This window comes from Garra rufa, chromosome 22 (genome assembly GCF_049309525.1).
Source record: "Garra rufa chromosome 22, GarRuf1.0, whole genome shotgun sequence".
Taxonomy (NCBI): domain Eukaryota; kingdom Metazoa; phylum Chordata; class Actinopteri; order Cypriniformes; family Cyprinidae; genus Garra; species Garra rufa.
In genome coordinates, this window is record NC_133382.1 from 27,344,415 (window position 1) to 27,366,817 (window position 22,403).

General features: G+C 35.3%; 1 protein-coding gene across 1 annotated transcript in view; it reads left to right on the forward strand.

Moving 5' to 3' along the window:
- Positions 1-5,762: 5,762 nt before the first annotated feature.
- ablim1b (actin binding LIM protein 1b) overlaps positions 5,763-22,403 on the forward strand; it is a 92,523-nt gene continuing 75,882 nt past the window's right edge. Inside the window, 1 exon segment of the mRNA XM_073828757.1 lies at positions 5,763-6,081. Within this exon segment, the coding sequence (XP_073684858.1) occupies positions 5,835-6,081 (247 nt within the window). The 5' untranslated portion in view covers positions 5,763-5,834.

A 22,403-nucleotide genomic window follows, 5' to 3' on the forward strand; every position in this document is an offset into this window, starting at 1 on the left:
GATGTTTATTTCAGTCTGACATTCAAATTAAAATATGCAGTAATGTTCGTGACAGAAGCTCTAAATATGAAATTAAAATGAAACTTACCTTGCTTGAACTCTTTCATTTGATCGCGGAGTCGGTCTTTGAGGTGTTTTGTCCTTTCGAGAGAACCTAGACGACATCTTTGCAAATAGTTTTTTGATGATCTATGATGTTCGCTTTGTTCAGCCGCAAATCCAAAATATTTGGAGTAAGTCTGGCTCTTGTTTGTCAACAAGTGGATTCAGAGCCGCGGCATCAGCAGCACCACAGGTGCTTTAATGAAGAGAGCGCAACTGCGCAGTGCGTGTGTGCGACTGTGCGCGCACCTTTTGTATAGCGTATCAAGAACCGGGTTGACCGGATAGTCGGTACCACCGGTACTTAAGAAAACCAGGTACCGTAACGTTTAAATTTTTTTAGTACCGACTTGGTACCGAAGTACCGGGACTTTTGACAACACTAGTTGTAAGTATGCCTTACTACCTTGCTGCTTTATTCTCGTCTAACCCATCTAATGTTGCTGTTTATCAATGTAATTTGAAGGTGTTGGACAGTAGATGGTGCTCTTTGGCACCTCTGATTATTTGTTAACTAAATCAGCCACTTTAAAAGAGCTGTTATTAATATATCTGCATTTAAAATGCAAAACTAGTCTCAGCTGGGGCACAGTGGGTTTGGTTGATAGCCACTGTGCTCATGGGGAAGCAGATTTAAATATTGACGCATGACAAAATCCCATTGCCTTTTTCTTCCTCCATCTACCTGTATGCTCTCTACTGTCCCCTGGGGCTCCAAAATGAAACTACAAATTGCTGTAACTAGTTAGAAATGTGATGAAACATGGTCAATATGTTTTATATTATTAGAGCATTATTTATTTATCTGTGCTGTAGCACAGAAAGCATATTAAAATACCTAAGAATGATGGAAAAGGAAAAATGTAAATAAATACAGTTTAGCATTCATTTCTTCACCTCTCGCCCACATTTGTCTCATGGCTGTTTATTGGTTTAACCTTCATGTTGGGGACTGTGAAGGGTGTGACAGAGGTAATGGATACTCTGTGGTGTTGTTCAGCACAGCCAGAGACTGAATGACAACACTGCGAAATGTCAGCAGGACTTAATCTGCCTCTCTGCTCTGTCATGTGAGGCATTTCAAGCATTTGAGCGTTTCTAACACCAAGGGATTCGTATACTCAAATAATGGAAATTTAATTTAGCTTGTTTGGGGCACTACTAATATTTTAGGTTCTGCTTTTCTAAATGGGCTTCACGATAGATTTTAGCTAAGAGCTTTGTCTATGCGCTTTGAGCCATCAATCAAATCATGACAGTATCCTTATCCTAAAATAGACCCTGTGGACCTTAATAGTGACTCTAGTATTAAAAGAATGTGTGTGTGTGAAGCTGAGACATAACTGGAGTGTGTGGATGGGTCTAGACATTTCTACATTTGCCCCAGAACTTTCTCTGAGGTAATCATTGCTGCTAGTCTCGCAGAAATTACACACTACACTTTTTAAAGTGGCCCAACACACACTTTGCAGATTGTTTCTGTGCTTGTGCGTCTATGTGCTCTAGCACAGCTGACAAATGCTTTTTGGCCCACGGTAGGAAGACTATAGTCATCTCCCCGAGGCTAAAGTGGTGATTATGCATATGCGACTCTCTCGTAAACCCTTCTGGATGGAGACATAGGTGGCCTGGGCTCTTTGTTGTACTCTGTCATTAGCAGTCATTATATATTACATTGTCTCCTTGCTCACTTAACCTCCACAAGGATCATACAAGGCACTGGTGAGTTGTATGCATCTGTAATGTCATAGTCATTATCTTAATGCACAAGGACACACACAGGTGAGGAGATTTAGATGAAAAGCCCTAAGTGAAAAATGAGCTGTCACCGAAATGGGAATGAAGGAATGTGTCACATGAGGACCAAAGACGTTGTGGCGCTCAAGCTGGTTGTGTTTCATCTGTATTCGATTAGCAGTCTGAGTAATGTTACTTTTAAACCATAGTGCTGATTTATATAACTGTCATGAAATCATCCTACTGTGCAAATCATATGTGACCCTGGACCACAAAACCAGTCATAAGTAGCATGGGTAGGGGAGAGTGGGGACAGTTGCAACATTGCTTATTTCTCCAAGCAGGAATAAGATACAGTGATAATATTCATACTACACATGCTTTATTGGCCCCTCATACTTCCTGTAAGAAATCAGTTACATGTGATCATTTCTTCTACCCAAAATCATTTTCATGGTAAAAAAAGTAATTCTTTTAAAGTTTAGATTTTTGGTCATAGTGTCTAAGTTGTTTGTGTGACGAATTGTAAAAACATAACATTTTAATCTGTGCGTTCTTAGTTTCTAATAGGCATAGCTAGCATGTGCCAATGATATGTTTTCAAGCTAATATACCAATTTTTATCATGGCTATCACTGTAGGGACAGTTGCAACACACTGTTGCAACCATCCCAACATGCTGTCCCTTACCACAATATTGATTTAAAAGCTTGCCATAACATTACATAATTGTAATTTTATAATGATAATACTAATGAACCCCTTAAATAGTTAGTTATCTCCCATGTTTTTAAGTGAATAGGTAAAAAATCTACTTGTTACTTAACAATGTTTTAAATTTATTATTCTTTGTTTTTTTTTACAGCCAATTTACCTTATTGAAGATCGTGACTGTGAGCAAATAAAATAAAGAAATTGCAAAATTATATTTAAGAATGATTTCATTACATTTTATGGAATGTTACAACTGTCCCCTATTGTGGGGACGGTTGCAACATTTCACTTTGTCTATTTAAGTGTAAAGTGTACTTGTATTATAATATGTACATATGTTGCAGCAAAATGGGTGAGTAGCTGACAGATGCAGCTTTATTGTATTAAAATTTCGGCTTTCTAATACAAACAGTCTCTGAGAAACTAAAGGAAATGCAAAAAGTGTTGCAACTGTCCCTACTCTCCCCTATATTTGTAGCAATAGCCAAAAATACATCGTATGGGTCAAAATGATCGCTTTTTCTTTAATGCCAAAAATCATTAAGATATTAAGTAAAGATCATGTTCCACGCAGATATATAACTTCATTTGGACACTTTAAAAGGGGATTTTGGCTAAATATTGTCCTATCCTAAAAAACCATATATCAATGGAAAGCTTATTTATTCAGCATTCAGATAAATGTAGTCATCTGGGCGGCACGGTGGTTCAGTGGGTAGCACTGTTGCCTCACAGCGAGAAGGTCCCTGGTTCAAGCCCCGGCTATGCCAGGATGCCTTTCTGTGTGGAGTTTGCATGTTCTCCTCGTGTCTGCGTGGGTTTCCTCCGGGTGCTCCGTTTCCCCCCCACAATTCCAAAGACATGCATAGGTAAATTGTACAGTCTCAATTGGCCGTAGTGAATGAGTGAGTGTGTCCTAGCACTGGGGTTGCACGAGTTAGTGCAGTCTCAGGTCTAGGTTGCGTCAGGATGGGCATCTGGCGTAAAACGTGCCAAATCAGTTGTGCGGATCACTCCGCTGCGGCGACCCCTGAGTAGAAGGGAATAAGCCGAGGAAAGAGAGAGAGAGAGATAAATGTAGTTTTCTAAATCTGCTAGCAGTCGCATCATTTATACAACCCCTTGCAGAATCTGTGAAAATGTGAATTGAGGGACTCAAACACAACTGTTAAAAAAGGTTCAAAAATTCACTGATGAAGCCAGGGGGTGAAAACTTTTGAACAGGATGAAATATCAAAATTGTTCTTAGTTTGTAGAAATAGCTTCTTTTTTTTCCATTTAGTACTGCCCTTCGGAAGCGACAGAAGATACTTGCACGTTTCCCGGAAGTACAATTTACCTTAATCTTCAAATTCAAATATTTTCACGCCCTGGCTCTTAATGCATTGTGTTTCCTTCTGGAGCATCAGTGAATGTTTGAACCTTTTTTAATATGTGTGTTTGAGTCCCTCAGTTGTCCTCAGTGTGAAAAGATGGATCTCAAAATCAGTCACTGCTGGAAAGGGCTCAAATATGCAAAAGATGCTGGAAAACTGAAGAATGTGCAGGACCTGGAGGATTTTTCTGAAGAACAGTGCTCAGTTGAACTGTTCAGAACAAACAAGGGACTCATGAACAGCCATCACAAAACAAACAAAAACAGTCGTAGATCATCCAGGTAACCACACACAGTATTAAGAACCAAGGGTTCCCGAACTTTTGAAGAAGGTTATTTTAATAATTTCAGCTTTTTTGTCTTGTGGACTTAATGTAAACATCTTTAATGTAAACTATTTTACTCAGGACCGTGCTAAATATAAAATAACATGCATTTTGTTTGATCTTTTTTATTTTGTTAAAATTATTTACATTTTCACAGATTCTGCAAGAGGGTTTCCAAACTTTCGCATACCACTGTACATGACTGTTAAACATTTAGTGTAGTGCTTTTGTGATCATTTTTGTGTCTATGACATAGACATATTCATGCGCTTGAAAAACACTTTGAGTAGCTGTTCGTGTGAAAATGAATGACTCTTAATATGAATGACTCAGTCAGCGGCAGTGCGTTGCTGTTTTATTGAGGCGTTCGACGTTAATGTGCGTGTATGAATGATATATTTAATAATACACTCTCTAGTATAACACGCTTAACAGAGAGCATTTGATTGAAAAATCTGTATAGTGCAATATCAATATTTTTGCACTGCATCTCTAAAGACAAAGAAAACTGAATGGGTGTACTCAAATATAAATTACATCAAAGCTAACAGAGACTAAAACACACAAATTTGTCTTTTATATTCCACAGAAGAAAAAATGACAGAATTTTTATTTTTGAGTGTGTGCAACAGTTTTAAGTGTTTCTCTGCAGTGTTGTTTGCATTTGAGAGATCTATAGGTGTCATAAACTTAGTGTATTGAACAAACACACTTTCTGCTGATGTGATCATTTGGATAAATGAGCATTGTAACGACCTCAATGAAAATTGACATTTTTATATAACGGCCATCATATCTCTGACAGTAACTGTGGAGATACCCCTTTATGGCCTTGCAAAGTAATTTGCAAGTGATATTAGCGTCTCGGTACGTATGAGACATGAAAGCAGGGTTTATGATTCTAAAAGTACCACAGACAAGGTCCCCTTCAGCAGCTTTGGTGACGTGCCAGTTTAAATGCGGACACTTGTTCGGCTTGGGTTTACAAGTTCAGATAGAAGAGCTTTTGGTTAGAGAGGATCGTTATTGTAATCAGAAAAATCAATTTAATCAAGTTGATACATTATTACATATATGTATATGTTTTATATCCTAGTATATCCACTATAAGGTTGATGTGCTGCTTTGTATTACATAAAAGACTCAGTAAAAGCCAGTCACATGATTTAATTTAAAAACATTAATGTAATATTCAATGTAAAACTTTATAATCTTCTAGAAGATGCATCCAATCACAGAGTATTAGGCCTGGGATGCATCTGCTTTTAATATTGCAACTTTCATCCGCATTGTATCTGATCATAAAGTCATGACTCGGAGTGTCCCAATGCAGGTGCTCTTTTTCCATTCCACTGAAGATAATCACTAAAAATACATTGATCGTAATCTTCTTAAGTAAACCAGGAAGGAGCTCACAGCAGGGGCTCAGTGCTGCTTCACCAACAACACAAATAAACCCTTGCGATCTGGACGTTTAATCTTGTACCTGGGGTTCAACTGTAACACAACTCACTACTGAGTGACCGGGTGATTTGTATATTTCATTCTGTAGACTGCCGTAGTGGATAGAGGGTCCTGCCATGCCCAATTTACCCAATCTTAACAGCTTTGGCAAACTGTGCGGGTCAAGCCGCAGCGATGACTCTGTGGTGCTGGACCGGGTGAAGCGCAAGAACTCAGTTCGGAGAATGTCCATTATTGAAGACGGGAACGTGGCTGAGGTGCTCTACCTCATTCCCAAACAGTCCATGATGGAGCAGCTGCCGTTCCTTAACCCTAATGAATATGTTATCCTGGAGAAAATGGCACCTCCTGACATGGGAACCGGTAAGGGAGGATAGAGAGTAGGAGAGATGCTAGGCACTTATTTGTTAGAATAGAAAATATTACTAAAAATGTGACTGCCAGTGTTATTGTACAGTTGTATATTTTTACTCCATGCACCACAATGACAAAGCATTAACAAAACAAATTAAAGATACCTGAAATAAGTACATTGCATAAGTATAACTCAGCACTTGACACCTTACTAAAGCACCCTTACAGGAAAAAGTATTTTAAAGCAGTTTAACATGAGGCGGCAACATAAAACATCGGGGGGAAATGAAGGGGTATGAATACCTTTGCAAGGCACTGTATATTTTTGCAAGATATTTTGTAGAACATATATCAATTCATTCTTGTGAGTATATTATATGTAAGCTTGCATAATGCAGTAACTGCCAAATGTAGTTGATGTATGTGGTCTTACTGGATGTAATGCTGCTTTATGTTAGGGAATATCTGCTGTATATACTGAATATTGTTTTGAGAGCTATGATTGGAGAAGGGGTTTCTAATCTACAGAAACTCATGGATATGTAAGCCTGACTGTTATAATGTTGGTAAGGGAGAATAGAGAGTAGGAGAGATGCTAGGCACTTAAAATGTGACTGCCAGTGTTATTGTACAGTTGTATAGAATTTTTACTCCATACACCATGACAAAGCATTAACACAATAAATAAAAATACCTGAAATAAGTACATTGCATAAGTATTCATACCCTTAACTCAGTATTTAGCACCTTAGTGAAATACCTTTGCAGGAAAAAGTATTTTAAAGCAGTTTAACATAAATCAGCAACATAAAACATGGGGGGTGGATGAAGGGGTATGAATACTTTTGCAAGGCACTGTATATTTTTGTTAAAGTTATTTTGTGGAACATATATAAATTCCTTCTTGTGAGCATGTTCAATGTAAGCTTGCGTAATGCAGCAATTGCCAAAGGTGGATGATGTATGTGGCCTTACTCAATGTTATGCTGCTTTATGTAAGGGAATATCTGCTGTATATTTTGAATATTGTTTTCAGAGCTATGGATGGAGGATAGAGAGTAGGAGAGATGCTAGGCACTTATTTGTTAGCATAAAAATATGATTAAAAATTTGACTGCCAGTGTTATTGTACAATTTTTAATGAGAAAAATTATGTTAAAGCTAAAATAATAATAATAAATATATATTTTATGAAAATATATATTAAAATATATATTTTATTAATATGCTTTTTTGTTAACCCCCCACTTTTTTAGGTATAAACTACGATATTTTGCAAAAAAAAAAAAAAAAAAAAAAAAAAATATATATATATATATATATATATATATATATATATATATATATATATATATATATATGTGTGTGTGTGTGTGTGTGTGTGTGTGTGTGTGTGTTTCTAATTATTATTTTTTTTTTCATTTAATTATTTTGTAATGAGTACAAATACATTTTAGTATGTACATCATTTTATTTTTTGTAAGAAGACATTTTGCTATTTAGAAAAAAATAATGAAAGAAAGTTTTTCTTTCCACAGTGAAATCATTTAAACTATTCAAGCAATTTCCAAAATGAGCCATTATAGCATTTTTATTGAAGCAATATTTTACATTTTATCAGAGAATCAGTTCCAAGTCATAGTGACCAAGTGATACATGTACAGGACCAGGACTTTTTTTAGGTAGCAGAGAGACAAAAATGTAACATATTACAAAATAATTGAGAAGCTAAACAGAGAAGCTGGTATTTGTGTTTATAAGGCAGTGGGATGTGAGGCTAATCTGAAGTCTGAGCTAGATCACAGCACTGTCCGCTGGCAGGATTATGGCTGAAATGGTGGACACATTCCTGACAAATCTTCCCATTAGTCTGCTGGGGTCATTTTTTCTTTACAATCACTCATCCTTATACCCAGTAATGCCATATACTCGTATTGTAAATGTTTTATAATGTAGTTTTCAGCAGGTTTGTTATTGCATCCCAGAGTAACATACTGAAATATTTATTTACACCGTCTTGTGTCTTAGCACACATATTTCTATTTGTGTGCATTTTCATCTGGAATATATAATTTAATCTGCAATATTTACTTACAGTGCCTTGCAAAAGTATTCATACCCATTTTTTTTTTTTTTACATTTTGTTATGTTGCTGCCTTGCTTTAAATTACTTTTTTTTCCACATAAATCTACTCCAAACACCAAAATGACAAAGCATTAACAAAATAAATTAAACATGCTTGAAATAAGTACATTGCATATGAATATTCATAAGTATTCATACTCTTAACTCAGTACAGCTGAAGCACCTTTTCAGCAAAAAGTAATTAATAGCAGTTTAACATAAGGCAGCAACATAACAAAACATGGAAAAAAAAAATGAAGGGGTATGAATACTTTTGCAACAGTTATTTTGTAGAACATATATAAATCCGTTTTTTATGAGTTGTGTATGTGATTTCCAGATGTAGATGATGTGTGTGGTCTTACTGGATGTTACACTGCTTTACGTAAGGGGATATCTTCTGTATATTTTGAGAATTGATTTGATAGTGTATGATTAGAGAGGGGTTTCTACTCTGCAGAAACTCATGGAAGCATAAGCCTGACTGTTAATGTTGGCCGTTTGTGCTCAGAGAGTGCCAGCTCATAGAAAGGAACCAATGCATACAGTTATTATGGCTCTACTCAACCAATCAATCATTTTCAACCAAGGCAAGTCTGGATCCCCGTTGTGTAGCCCTCCAGGAAGGGGAAGCCAGAGATACCTTGAAGCCAAAGATATCATACTGTTATTCCACTGTTCCACATGTGCTGCTTTTCCATAGCAGTACTGTGCTCCAGACATTGTAGGGTTTGGATTCGTGTTTTTTGGACAACATGGTCTAAACACGCTAAAACCCTTTAGAACATTGTAGCAGTATGATTCAGTGACTATTTTTTTGTTTCTATTCGCTGTGTTGTGTTTTAAAATGTCAGAGATATAAGAAATGATGTTAGCTATTTTGAAACAAGCATTAAAGCATTTTTAAAGTAGTCGTATGGCATTTTGTGGTTTTGCACATATAAATAGAGAATAATGACTGTGGTCTAGCTGTATTCTTGTTGCTTTGGCTCAGTTCCTTCTCTTTGCTCTCGCTTGTTGACAAAAGATTCAGCTGTTTTCTTCTTTCTAATGATATAGACTTGAAGTTCCTCTATTTATCCAACACCTGCTGTCTGTGGCCTTCTAATGCTGACACCCTCTGTCTCTTTCTCTCTCTCACACACACACACACACACACACACACACACACACACATCTTCCCTTATTTAAAATTCAACTAATCTCCTTTAACCATATCAACCCATTTACGGCTGCTTCTTAGGCTATGGATACTTTTGGCCCGTTGGCTAGTCTGCCTCTAACAATGTCCACATTACTGCAGTTTGATCTGAAAAATAATTTTCCTTACCAACATCTTGATACATGTATTGGGTGTTTTTGGAAGAAAATGGCTGATTTCATAGCATTATAAAAAAAAAAAAAAAAATGTCAACTTCTTAATTGTTTTTGTTATATAATACACATCATATTTCACTTCACTTCAACTTCATCTGACCAGATATGTTTCAGGGTCAATAAGGATTAGTATGACTTAATTAATAAATAAATAAATATATACTTTTATTAAGCAAGGACACAATAAACAGATTAAAAGAAATGCTGTCCTTTTCTTCTACTTCTCAAAGCAACCTGAAAAACGTATCAAAGTTTCCATAAAACATATTTAGCAGCCCAACCATTTCAGCTTTAAATAAAAAGAAATGTTTCTTGAACAGCAAATCAGGATATTGGAATAATTTCTAAAGAATTGTGTAATATTGAAGTCTGAAGTAATGGCTGATGAAAATTTAGCTTTGCAATCATAGGAATACATTTTTAAGTATATTGAAATAGTCCAGTCAAAAGATTTTTAATGTTTTTTGAAGAATTCTCTTTTGCTCACCAAGCCTGCTTTTATTTGATCCAAAATACAGCAAAATCTGTAATATTGTGAAATATTTTTACTATTTAAAATAACAGCTTTCTATTGAAATATAGTTTAAAATGTAATTAATTCCTGTGATCAAAGCTACATTTTCAGCATCGTTACTTCAGTCTTCAGTCTTCAGTGTCACATGATCCTTCAGAAATCATTCTAATATGCTGAATTGCTGTTAAAGAAAACATTTTTTAAATTATTATTATTATCAATATTTAAAACAGTTGAGTAAATTTTTTTCTGGATTCTTTGATGAATAGAAAAATCCAAAGATAGGCATTTATCTTAAATAAAATCATTTTATAACATTATACACTATACCATTCAAAACCTTGGAGTCAGAATAATATTTTGTTTCTTTTTTAGGAAATAAATTTATATTTTGTAATAATTTCTGAAGGATCATGGGACTGGAGGAATGAGGCTAAAAAGGCAGCTTTGAAATCACATTTTAAAATATATTCAAATAGAAAACAGTTTTCTAAATAGTAAAAACATTTCAAAATGTTATTGTTTTTACTGTAAATGCAGGCTTGGTGAGCAGAAGAGAAATCTTACTGTTCAAAAACTTTTGACTGGTAATGTAAATAGTACTAATATTTTACTGTTTATACTCAGTTTTTTGATCATATAAGTGCAGCGAGCATGTAAAACGTTCAAAATCTTACTGACCCCAAACTTTAAAATGCAACATCTCAGTCTCATACAAAATACGGACCTAAATACGTAGCACCTTTTTTCTGCAAGTACCAAGACTTCTGGGTAATTCGTCAGAGCAGCCCCATTCTCTCAGTACACATTGCCCCTAGTGACGCCAATGCACCAGAGTGAATATTAATAACGCCTCTCAATAAACTCCCCAATTCAATTGTCAACCTAGTAATCCTATAATCTATGGCCATGACGCGTGGATAGTCCGGAGAGAGACTAGCTGATCCCTCAAAGGCCAGGACATACCACGTCACAGTTTTCAGTTTTATCTTAATGAAAGTGAATTATTTTCCAGCCAATACATCTGTAACAAACAGGCTTGTAAAAGCAGCAGTCAGCACTTCACCGAAGTAAACACAGCTAATCAGAGCATGTGATGAACAATAGGAGGGAGACAATATGTATATGTGTGAGAGAGAAAAAACAGAAATGTATATTAAACTGTCTCACATGTGCCTGTCGTACATCGCCTCCATCTCTGTTTGAAGAATTTGAGGTGGTGTCTCGAACTGGGAGGGATTACGCTTGTGGAATCTGCATTTGTCACACACAGCAGCTGCAACCTGGTTATTTCAGAAGAGCCAGGGCAGAGTCCACAAGCACACACACACACACACACGGTATGCGTGTGTATGAGGAAAGGAGGGGGGGCTGCTCGAAAAACGAAGACCTAGCCAGCAGTTGCTGAGCGGCTGCTTAGTTTGAGAGTACAAGCTCTTTCTGTCCGCTCCTCTGCTGTCATCTTGCCGTTGCCTTGCTCTCTCTCTCTCTTTCTCTCTCTCTCTCTCTCTCTCTCTCTCTTGCGCTCTCTCTTCCGTCGTCTCCTCACGTTTGGATTCAGTGGAGGAATAAAGCAGGAGAACCCAAGGAAGAAGGCAGGCAGGAAGAAGCAGCTCTCTCCCTCTGATCCTCCTCATCAGAGCCCCAGCAGACACTGAGGAGCCAATGGTCATGGTGAAGGAGAAAGGTAGCATGGCATTGCACAGCACTGGGTGGGGACCAGGAGAGAGAGCTCATGCAGAGGGAGAAAAGCAGGCCAGCATGTGGGAGATTTGCGTGCGTGTCGGATGTAGGGAGGACAGTTTGGTGCTTTAGAAAGATTGCGGTGTGTGAAAGTGAATGAGATACTGCAGAAGGGAACATAGTGGTACAGGTGATCAACTGATATGTTGGACAGGGCGATTAATTAGTAGTCTGTTTTGAGAGTATCGATAACTGCACTTGACTGATTTCTCAACAGAAAGTAGTTTGGATATCTGACACTGTTGTCAATGGGTAGTGTGCATTTTTGTTTATTTTTTTAATAATATGTGAAATAAGTGAAACTCAGTGGATAGTGTGCATTTTCTGTTGCATTTTTATTATTACTTTTATTTTTGGTCAATAAATGTAAAATTTAATAGTGCATGTTTACAGTTGCTGTTTTAATAATTTCGAGTATATTTTGAATAAACTGATAGTAAAACAATGGATAATGCACCTTTTAAGTGTAAAAACGCAGAATTTAAAATGCAGTAATTTTGAGTATATATTGTGTAATTTAAGTCTAAAACGCAATAAATTGTGTGCGTTTTCTGTTTTCAGATATTCTAGTATATATTGTGTAAAATAGCCATAATACGTTGTTTGCTACCATTAAGTTATGTTAATTATATTGGCATTATGTTGATTATGAGTCACCTTGCTCTCTAGATATACCTGTATTGGCATCAGGCATTAAAAACCTATGAAATGGTTACTTAAAACTTAAAATCGCAATTAATCGCATCCAGAATAAAGTTTTTGTTTACATAATATATGTGTTTGTACTGTGCATATTTTTACACACACACACACACACACACACACACACACACACACACACACACACACACATACACACACACATATATATATATATATATATATATATATATATATATATATATATATATACACACACACATGCATGTATATATTTAAGAAAAATGTTAGGTTTATATATTAAAAATGTATATCTATATATATCTATCTATCTATCTATATATATATATATATATATATATATACACGTCAATACATGTAAATATTTTCAAAATATACTGTATGTGTGTGTGTTTATATATATGCATAATAAATATACACAGTATACACACAAAACAAACAAAAACTTTGATTTTGGATGCGATTAATCACGATTAATCGTTTGACAGCACTCATTTTTTTACAATTAATTTTGAGTATATATTGTGTAATTTAAGTGTAAAACACAAGAATTGTGTGATTTTCTGTTTTCAAATTTTTTAGGTAATTAATGTGTAAAATAGCCATAACGCATTGTTTGCTACTATTTTTTTTTATAAGTTTTGTTAATTATATCAACATTGTGTCCAATATGAACCACCTAGATAACTGTTGGCATCAGGCATTAAAAAGCTATAAAATGGTCACTTAAAACTCTAATATTTTTTACAATTAATCTTGAGTATATATTGTGTAATTTAAGTGTAGAACACAATAAACAGTTTGCATTTTTGGTTTTCAAATATTTTAGTTAATTTCTAGGATATATTGTGTAAAATAGCATAATGCGTTGTTTGCTACCATTAAGTTAATTAAGTTAAATACCATTATTGGCATTGTCGAATATGAACCACCTTGCTCTCTGGCATTTTTTATAGTGCTGTCAAACGATTAATCACGATTAATCGCATCCAAAATAGAGGTGTTTTTTTTGTGTACTGTGTATATTTATTATGTATGTATAAACACACACACAAACAGTATATATTTAAGAAAATTATGTTTATATATTTAAAAAAAAAAAAAATATATATATATATATATATATTACTTATATAAATGTAAATATATACATTTAAATACATTTTAAAACTTTTAAAATATATAAACTGTATGTGTGTGTATTTATATATACATAATAAATATACACAGTACACATACATATATTATGTAAACAAAATGTTTTATTTTGGATGCGATTAATCGCAATTAATCGTTTGAGAGCAAAAAAAATTTACAATTAATTTTGAGTATATATTGTGTAATTTAAGTTGGCATCAGGCATTAAAAAGCTTGTGTTGGTTGACCACTATATAGGCTGTACTTGTGTTTTGGTGTTTGCATTGGGTTGGCCTTAAAGACAATTACTTTACCACTAAATCACTGCTCAGCATGTGGGGTGCAAATATAACATGTGTTTATTATCATCCAGAACACCGTTTTATAGACTTCTATGTTTATGTATTAGCATCTGTGCAGTCTAGTACATATTAAACATTCTATTCTAAAAAATCCATTGCTTGTGTGTGAATATACAACTGTCTGACTGGTTTGTGCAAGACCTCTTTGCTTTATTAAGAGGCAGTAACTTCAGAAGTTTCATGTTGTCTGACGAGGGAAGCCGCATTATAGCAGGAACATCTGGTGAATCTTAAACGCTTCATTATCATGTTTACTCAGGCCTCAGGACCACACCGCCTGATTAAAACAATTCAGTGAAAAACACTCAAAGCAGGACTGAAAACTGCCTGTTATTCAACAACGGGAGCTTCGGATGGCATAGTTTCCAGAAGAGTTGTTGTGTAATACTATGTAGGAATTTAGCAGGTTATTGAATTATTAACTGAATGCAGGCAGCGCACAGTACGTTCCTCTTTGGGATTTCTCAGGAAAAGGGGTTGTTTCCCGAAGAAAGCCCTTGTCACGACTCAAAGTGTGTTTCGTTGCAGCGGTGTGCGTGTGTTTTGAAAAGTAGATCATGCTTTGATAAAAGCTAATAGTGGTCTGCGCAGGATGAGGGAGGGGGAGCGAGGGAAAGAGACATGAGAAGAGAGAGAGACTATAAGAGAGAATGAACTCAATAATGCATTTAGCCTATCGCTGTAGCCATGGCAACTGGGCGATGACTGGTCTGTTGCTGAGGCCGTACCCCGTGTGAATCACAGCACAACACACACTGCAAACCCACCTCACACACCTGTATTTACACAAACACGTGCATGTCAGAGCTTTTATACGGGGATTTCACATAATATGTTGGTTAATGCATCTATAGAGTTTCTACATTAACATACAAGCGAGCTGCCACAAGCTAACGCACAAAGCATAATAGACATTTACACTATTTTAAATAATACATTAATAGTATTTGAAATATATTGTCCACCATATATTTGTATAAATATTATATTAATTTATATTAATTAAATACATTATTTTTGTACACTATGCACACACAAAATAATAGATATTGTCTATATGTTATATGTTATATTATTTATAACATAATAGACATAGTTTTCAGTTCTCATGGCATTCACATTATACCCAGACGTGAATATACAGCATTATTTAAAACATTTTTTAATGATAATATAATAATATTTCCTGCCATATCATTATATTAATATGTACACAGCTGTTCAAACGTTTAGGATCAGTAAGATTCTGAATGTTTTTAAAGACATTTTTGTGCTGCATTTATTTGATTAAAAAAACAGAAAAAAACAGTAATATTGTAAAATAATATTGCAATTTAAAACAACAGTTTTTTATTTTAATATATTTTAAAATAGAATTTATTCCAGTGATGCAAAGCTACATTTCCAGCATTATTACTCCAGTATTCAGTGTCAATTATCATATGTTTTTTAACGAATAAAAAGTTAAAAAGAATAACATTATTCAAAATAGAAATGTTTTGTAACAATATACACTACTTTTCAAAATTTCAGGGTCAGTAAATGTTTTTCTTTCTTTGTTTTTTAATAAATGACTTTTTTTCCCAGCAAGGATGTGTTAAATTGATAAAAAGTGATAGCAACAACTAATATTGTTAGAAAAGATTTCTAGTTTGAATATATGCTGTTCTTTTTAACATTTTATTCATCAAAGAATCCTGAAAAAGGTCTCACAGGTTCCAAAAAAATATTAAGCAGCACAACTGTTTCCAACATTGATAATAAATCAGCATATTAGAATGATTTCTGAAGGATCATGTGACACTGAAGACTGGAGTAATGATGCTGAAAATTCAGCTTTGCTTCACAGGAATAAATTATATTTTAAAGTATATTAAAAGTTATTTAAAATTGTAATAATATTTCACAATATTCCATTTTTGATTAAATAAATGCAGCCTTGGTGAGCATAAGAGTCTTCTTTAAAAAATAAATAAATAAATAAAAATCTTACTGATCCCAAAGTTTTGAACAGCGGCGTATATAATATTGTATAATTTTAATTAATTAATTAATTAAAATAAATAAATAATTAGTATATTAATGATGCATTATTTTAAATATAATATAAAAATGCATAAATTATCCATGTTAAACCAAGTTAAACCAAATCAAGTCTTTATTTACCAGAAAACTGAAGGAAGACCTTTGAATTTAGTGTATAGTAATAACTATTTTATAACAACTCATAACATTTTTTCAAACATTATTCTACTGTATCATTGGCCAAGTGCGATCTCATTCCCCACTGTGCCAGATTTACAGATTGTCCATTTCCTCTATACATGCAGCTGGAAAGTGTCAGAGCCTGACTTAGCAATGAAATCACATTCACACACACACACACACACACACACACACACACACACACACACACACACACACATATCCAAACTCCACTCAACATTTGCTTGAATACTCTCTGTGCTATCAGCGGTAAAATGGGAATGCTCAGTTGGACTCATGTCAAAGGCAAATAACTCTGATAACCTTTCCATAAATGGTTACAGAGAGCTTCACATGATTGTAAATGGGACCGTTGATCTAAAAATGCATTGTTTTGTATTGGAAGAATACATACAGTATTCTGTTCTATTTTTGTAGCGCTATATTTTAGGACAGGGTATTTCAGGATAATGATAGTTAGCCAAAGACATTGTCTCTAGGGGCTGTTTCTGACTGCACATATTTATTTCACTACCCCTATGAAAGGCTTATAGGCCTAGAATTCACACTGTATGCATACATACATAGAATTTCAGCATTGAGTCTATTTTTTGCCTACATAGCACTGTTGAAAATGCTCTTTAAACCTATTTAAACTTTGCAAAAACAGGCTTTTAAGAAGAATTTTTTTTTTTTAATAAATAGCACAAGTGTTTATTTTAAAAAAAGACATTGACCTTGGGCTTGTATGTTGAGCAGTGACAAACAAACACTTTTTAGTGAGTAAATATGACTGAATCCAGATAATTAAGCAGTTTATAGATACATTAGCTACAAGAAAATGCTCAACAGTCACCAATAAATGACTTTCTGTTTATGCAGCAGAAATGTTCATTTTAGCCTTATGATATCAATACGGAATATATAGCACAGCCAACATCTGACTAACATGTCAGTCGTTTTTTTGTATTAGAATGTCCTATTACTTTCTCAGCTGGTCTGATGTGTATTTTAATGGCTTTTTAATGTCAGGGAAAGATCAGAATGACTGAGCAATCTTTAAAAGGGAATCTTAGAAATCTGTCAGCTACTTTCAAAGCAGATAGCATGAAGTCAGGTACAGAGAGTAATAAGTGTACCTTATATGTCATTATCCCTTGGCTATTAGACCTGAGGGTACATTACATCAGTCATTGATCTCAAAGGCCTCATAGGCTGTGGTATAGATATGCTATCACCTTTGCACAATGGTTTGTGTCCTTTGCTCACTCAGCTGGTGAGTTAGCTTTATGTATTTATGCTTAAATAATAATAACACTACCTTAACCTGAGACTCCATAGCTATCTCTAAAATGTGACAGACAGCATAGCATCATATAATGTGTTTTCTGCTTTTTTGTTGACTAAAATCAGCAATAAAAGACTGCACTGTACACCAGCAATTCAGTGATGTTAAATCACACATAAAAATGTATAAGTCTGCTGTAGACTTTATTTTGCTGATTTCATTTCAGGTCAAATAGCTATGTATGTCTGTTGGGATTGATTCCCACTACAGTCCCAAAGCTCCAGTATATGACACATTGCTGACTGAAACTGTGAGATTATATATTAGGCTATATATCGATCTTTATCAGCGAAAGGTTTCCACAGCTGAAATATGATGAATTATACTGATAATATTGCACTAGAGAGCACTGCTGCAGTGTTCTGCTGTACTTATTTCACTTTTATTAAATGAGAAGCTCACTTCCAGAATACACATTTCTTGATAATTTACTCACCCCCATGTCATCCAAGATGTTCATGTCTTTCTTTCTTCAGTTGAAAAGAAATTAAGGTTTTTGAGGAAAACATTCCAGGATTTTTCTTCATGTAGTGGACTTCAATGGGGATCAATGGGATGAAGGTCCAAATTACAGTTTCAATGCAGCTTCAAAGGGCTCTACACAATCCCAGCTGAGGAATAATGGTCTTAGATACCACCCATTTTCTAAGAAAATTAAGAATTTCTAGCTTGAACTCACACATTACGTAAGCAGAAGTACTGCCCCAGTGTTTACAAAGCGAACGCGCAAAGAAAGTCAAATGCCCATTACAAAAAAAGGCAAAATAATGATGTTGGACAATTTTGAAATTGGAGGAGAAAATTAGATGGAGTATTTTTTGCCCTACCCTATTTTTTTTTAACTGAAATGACTGAGCGTTTCGTTAGATAAGATCCTTATTTCTTGTCTGGGATCGTTAGAGCCCATTAAAGCTGCATTAAAACTGCAACCTTTAACCCATTGAACCCTATTGAAGTCCATTACATAGAGAAATTTCCTGGAATGTTTTTCTCAAAAACCTTTTTTTTTTTTTTGCGAATGAAGAAAGAAGGTATAAAGATCTTGAGGGTGGGTAAATTATTAGGAAATTTTCATTTTGGAAGCGAACCAATCCTTTAAGAATATTTTTTATGGTGATGGTTTTTTGTAGTCTTGTACGCGTTCAATAGATAAAGTTGTTCAAAGAGTAGAATAACAGTAAAAGTACTGTGTAATTAGCAAAAGATGAATAAAAGCTCTTTAATGTGATTTTTTTAAAATAAATTAAAGCTTTTATTTGGCTAGGATGCATTAAATTAATAAAAGTAACACTACAGACAATTAGAATGTTACAAAATATTCATGTTTCAAATAAATGTTTCTTTTTGCACTTTATAATTCTCATTTTAAAAGAATTATTAAGCAACTCTGTTTAATTAAGCAACTGTGAGAATAAATATCTAGAATTATTACATGTGACATTGAAGACTGAAGAAATGGCTGCTGAAAATTCAACTTTGCCATCACAGGAATAAATTACATTTGTATATTTATATACAGTGAAACCAAAAGTTATTCAGACACCAGATATAATTTGTACAGTTTTTACTAGTGGGTGCAGGACACTATAGCTCATTTATGTAAGTGAGGATAGCAAAATAAAGTAAACTGTGACATATTATACCCAAACATTCTTCATAAAGTGGACTACCAGTAAAACTCCTAAAAATTATTCAGACAGCACATACTGAACAAAATTAAGCATTGGTTTTTAACTGGTCAACAAAGTATTAATAATTGTGTAAATATTGTCATACTAATAGTTGTCTGAATTTTTGGTTGATTGTAATCCATTACATAGGCCTATCTTTCTATCAAAGTTATCTGACATTATCAAGATGAATTTGTTCCGACACAGTTTAACTCTGAGTTCCTGTCATATTTTATTACCATTTCCTAAACTGTAGTGAATAAACTGTAATAATGTGAGAAAAGTTGAAGGTGTTTGAATACATTTTGGTTTGACTGTATATCTTACAATCCCAAACTTTTGAACAGTAGTGTATCTTGTTTCGAACACTATTTCGACTATTTTGTGTATTTCTCGGCCCGGAATGTGGTGCACATGCATTTGAAAATTTGTTCTGTACCTAATGTCAACTGAATTTATGGCGTCAGTCATGAGAGACAATATTTATCAGGTGCTGCCAACATTGTTCCGTTTTCTCGCTCCTCCTCTTGGCCACGGACCCTATTTGTGAGTCTGGACGTGGGCCAGCAATGTGAGGGCCGGCGTGACGACGACTGGAGGGGAGCCAGATGCTCATCACAATACAAATATAATATCAATCCAAATGAGCATTTTAAAAAGACAGCGTGGCCAAAAGACAGCGTTGAGTCCATGTCTGTGTCTAAAACAAGCTCTCTTTAGTATCCAACCCTGACACGTGTGGATTGACCGGTCATTTGTACTTGGCCCCAGCGCAAAAGGTTAGCAGGGGTCAAGTATTGAGTTGAGAGGTGAGCTAATGCTGAGATTAGCACAGGGGTTGTTGTAAGGTTAAACTCTACTAAAATTAGCAGAGGTGAAACAATCTCTGAGACAAAACCACGTTTAGGACGTCATGGTCTGAGTTGAGAAGGAATGTCTTGTATGTGTAGTTGAAAAAATGGCTGCTGGAGGCAGTGGAGAGGAGGAAAACATTGACTCACTCGGTTCACACAAACACACACACTCATTCTGAGTCAGAACGGCGGTTCAACTCAAAAGACACTTTTGCCTCAGGATTGAATAGTTCTCTTCAGTTACACAGCCTGTAATAATTCATTGTTAAACTCTACTTAACACCATCATAAGCTTTTTAAAATGTGTTAATGTGTGTTAATGAACAGATAGCTTAAATTAAAGGGATAGTTCACCCAAAAATGAAAATGTGATGTTTATCTGCTTACCCCCAGGGCATCCAAGATGTAGGTGACTTTGTTTCTTCAGTAGTACACAAACAAAAATTTTTAACTCAAACGGTTGCAGTCTGTCAGTCATATAATGGCAGTCAATGGGCACCAAATCTTTAACCTAAAGATAAAACCAAATTAAACCCTGCGGCTTGTGACGATACATTGAGGCCTTAAGACACAAAACGATCGGTCTGTGCAAGAAACTGAACAGTATTTATATCATTATTTACATTTGATCCACCGCAACATTCAACTGTATTAAGTGCGTTCACAACAGCCAGCGCGTGACGCGTCAACGTGCTCTGGCAATGTAGTCAACACTCCTGGATGATTTTTGCACAAGGAAATGTGATCTTTTTGTTTTTAATCAGTTGCCAGAATCAGGATAAGCACAAGTAATTACCATTTTGAGTAGCCGCTATACACTGTGTAAACAATACGTATACAGTGACGTATACAGTGTGACAGATCGCTTCCGCATGTGCATCTACTATGGCAGGTCACATTGAAGCATCACGCACCGGCTGTTGTGAACCCACTCAGGAGAGTAGAATGTTGCGGTGGATCAAAGGTAAATATTGATATAAATACTCTTCAGTTTTTTTCACAGAACAATCGTTTTGGGTCTTATCACCTCAGCCCACCTCAACCCACAGGGTTTAATTTGGTTTTGTCTGTGTATGTTTTTTTTACTGTCAAAGATTTGGTGCCTATTCACTGCCATTATATGACTGACAACCCTGCTGAAAAAACCAGCATATGCTGGTTAGGTATGTTTTGGTGCTGGGATGCTGGTTTTAGCTGGTTTATGCTGGTCCTTTGCTGGTTTATGCTGGTCCTTTGCTGGTTTATGCTGGTCCCTTGCTGGTTTATGCTGGTCATCATGTTGCTGGTCAAGGACCAGCATAAACCAGCAAAGGACCAGCATTAACCAGCAACATGACCAGCATAAACCAGCAAAAACCAGCAAGGGACCAGCATATACCAGCTAAAACCAGCATCCCAGCACCAAAACATACCTAACCAGCATATGCTGTTTTTTTCAGCAGGGAAACTGCAACAGTTTGAGTTAACATCCAATTTTCATTTTTGAAAATGAAAATTAGATGTTTATCTGCTTACCCCCAGGACATCCAAGATGTAGGTGACTTTGTCTCTTCAGTAGAGCACAAATAAAGATTTTTAACTCAAACCATTGCAGTCTGTCAGTCATATAATGGCAGTCAATGGAACCCACGGCTTTGAGAGTCAAAAAAACATACACAGACAAAACCAAATTAAACCCTGCGGCTCGTGATGATACATTGAGGTTTAAACACGCAAAACAATCGGTCTGTGCAAGAAACTGAACTGTATTTATATAATTTTTTACCTCTGATCCAACGCAATGTCCAACTGTCCTGAGCGCGTTCACAACAGCCGGTGTGTGATTAACAGCTGGTAACCATAACTTCAGTCAATCAGGCTCAAAAGTTGGGAGTCGGTGAAAAAAGTCAACACTCCCAGATGAGTTTGTGGAAGCAAATGTTATCTTTTAGCACAAGTAATTACTATTTTGAGTAGCCATCGTACCCACAATATCTCTGTGTAAACAATGAGTGATGTATATGCACGAGAGATCGCTTCTGGGCATGCGTCTACTATGCCAGAGCACATTGACTTGTCATGAACCAGCTGTTGTGAACACGCTCAGGACAGGTAGACATTGCGGTGGATCAGAGGTAAAAAATTATATAAATATTGTTCAGTTTTTTGCACAAACCAATTGTTACAAATGTTTCGATCTCAATGTATCACCATGAGCCACAGGGTTTAATTTGGTTTTGTCTGTGTATGTTTTTTTGACTCTCAAAGCCGTGGGTTCCATTGACTGCCATTATATGACTGACAGACTGCAACGGTTTGAGTAAAAAATCTTCATT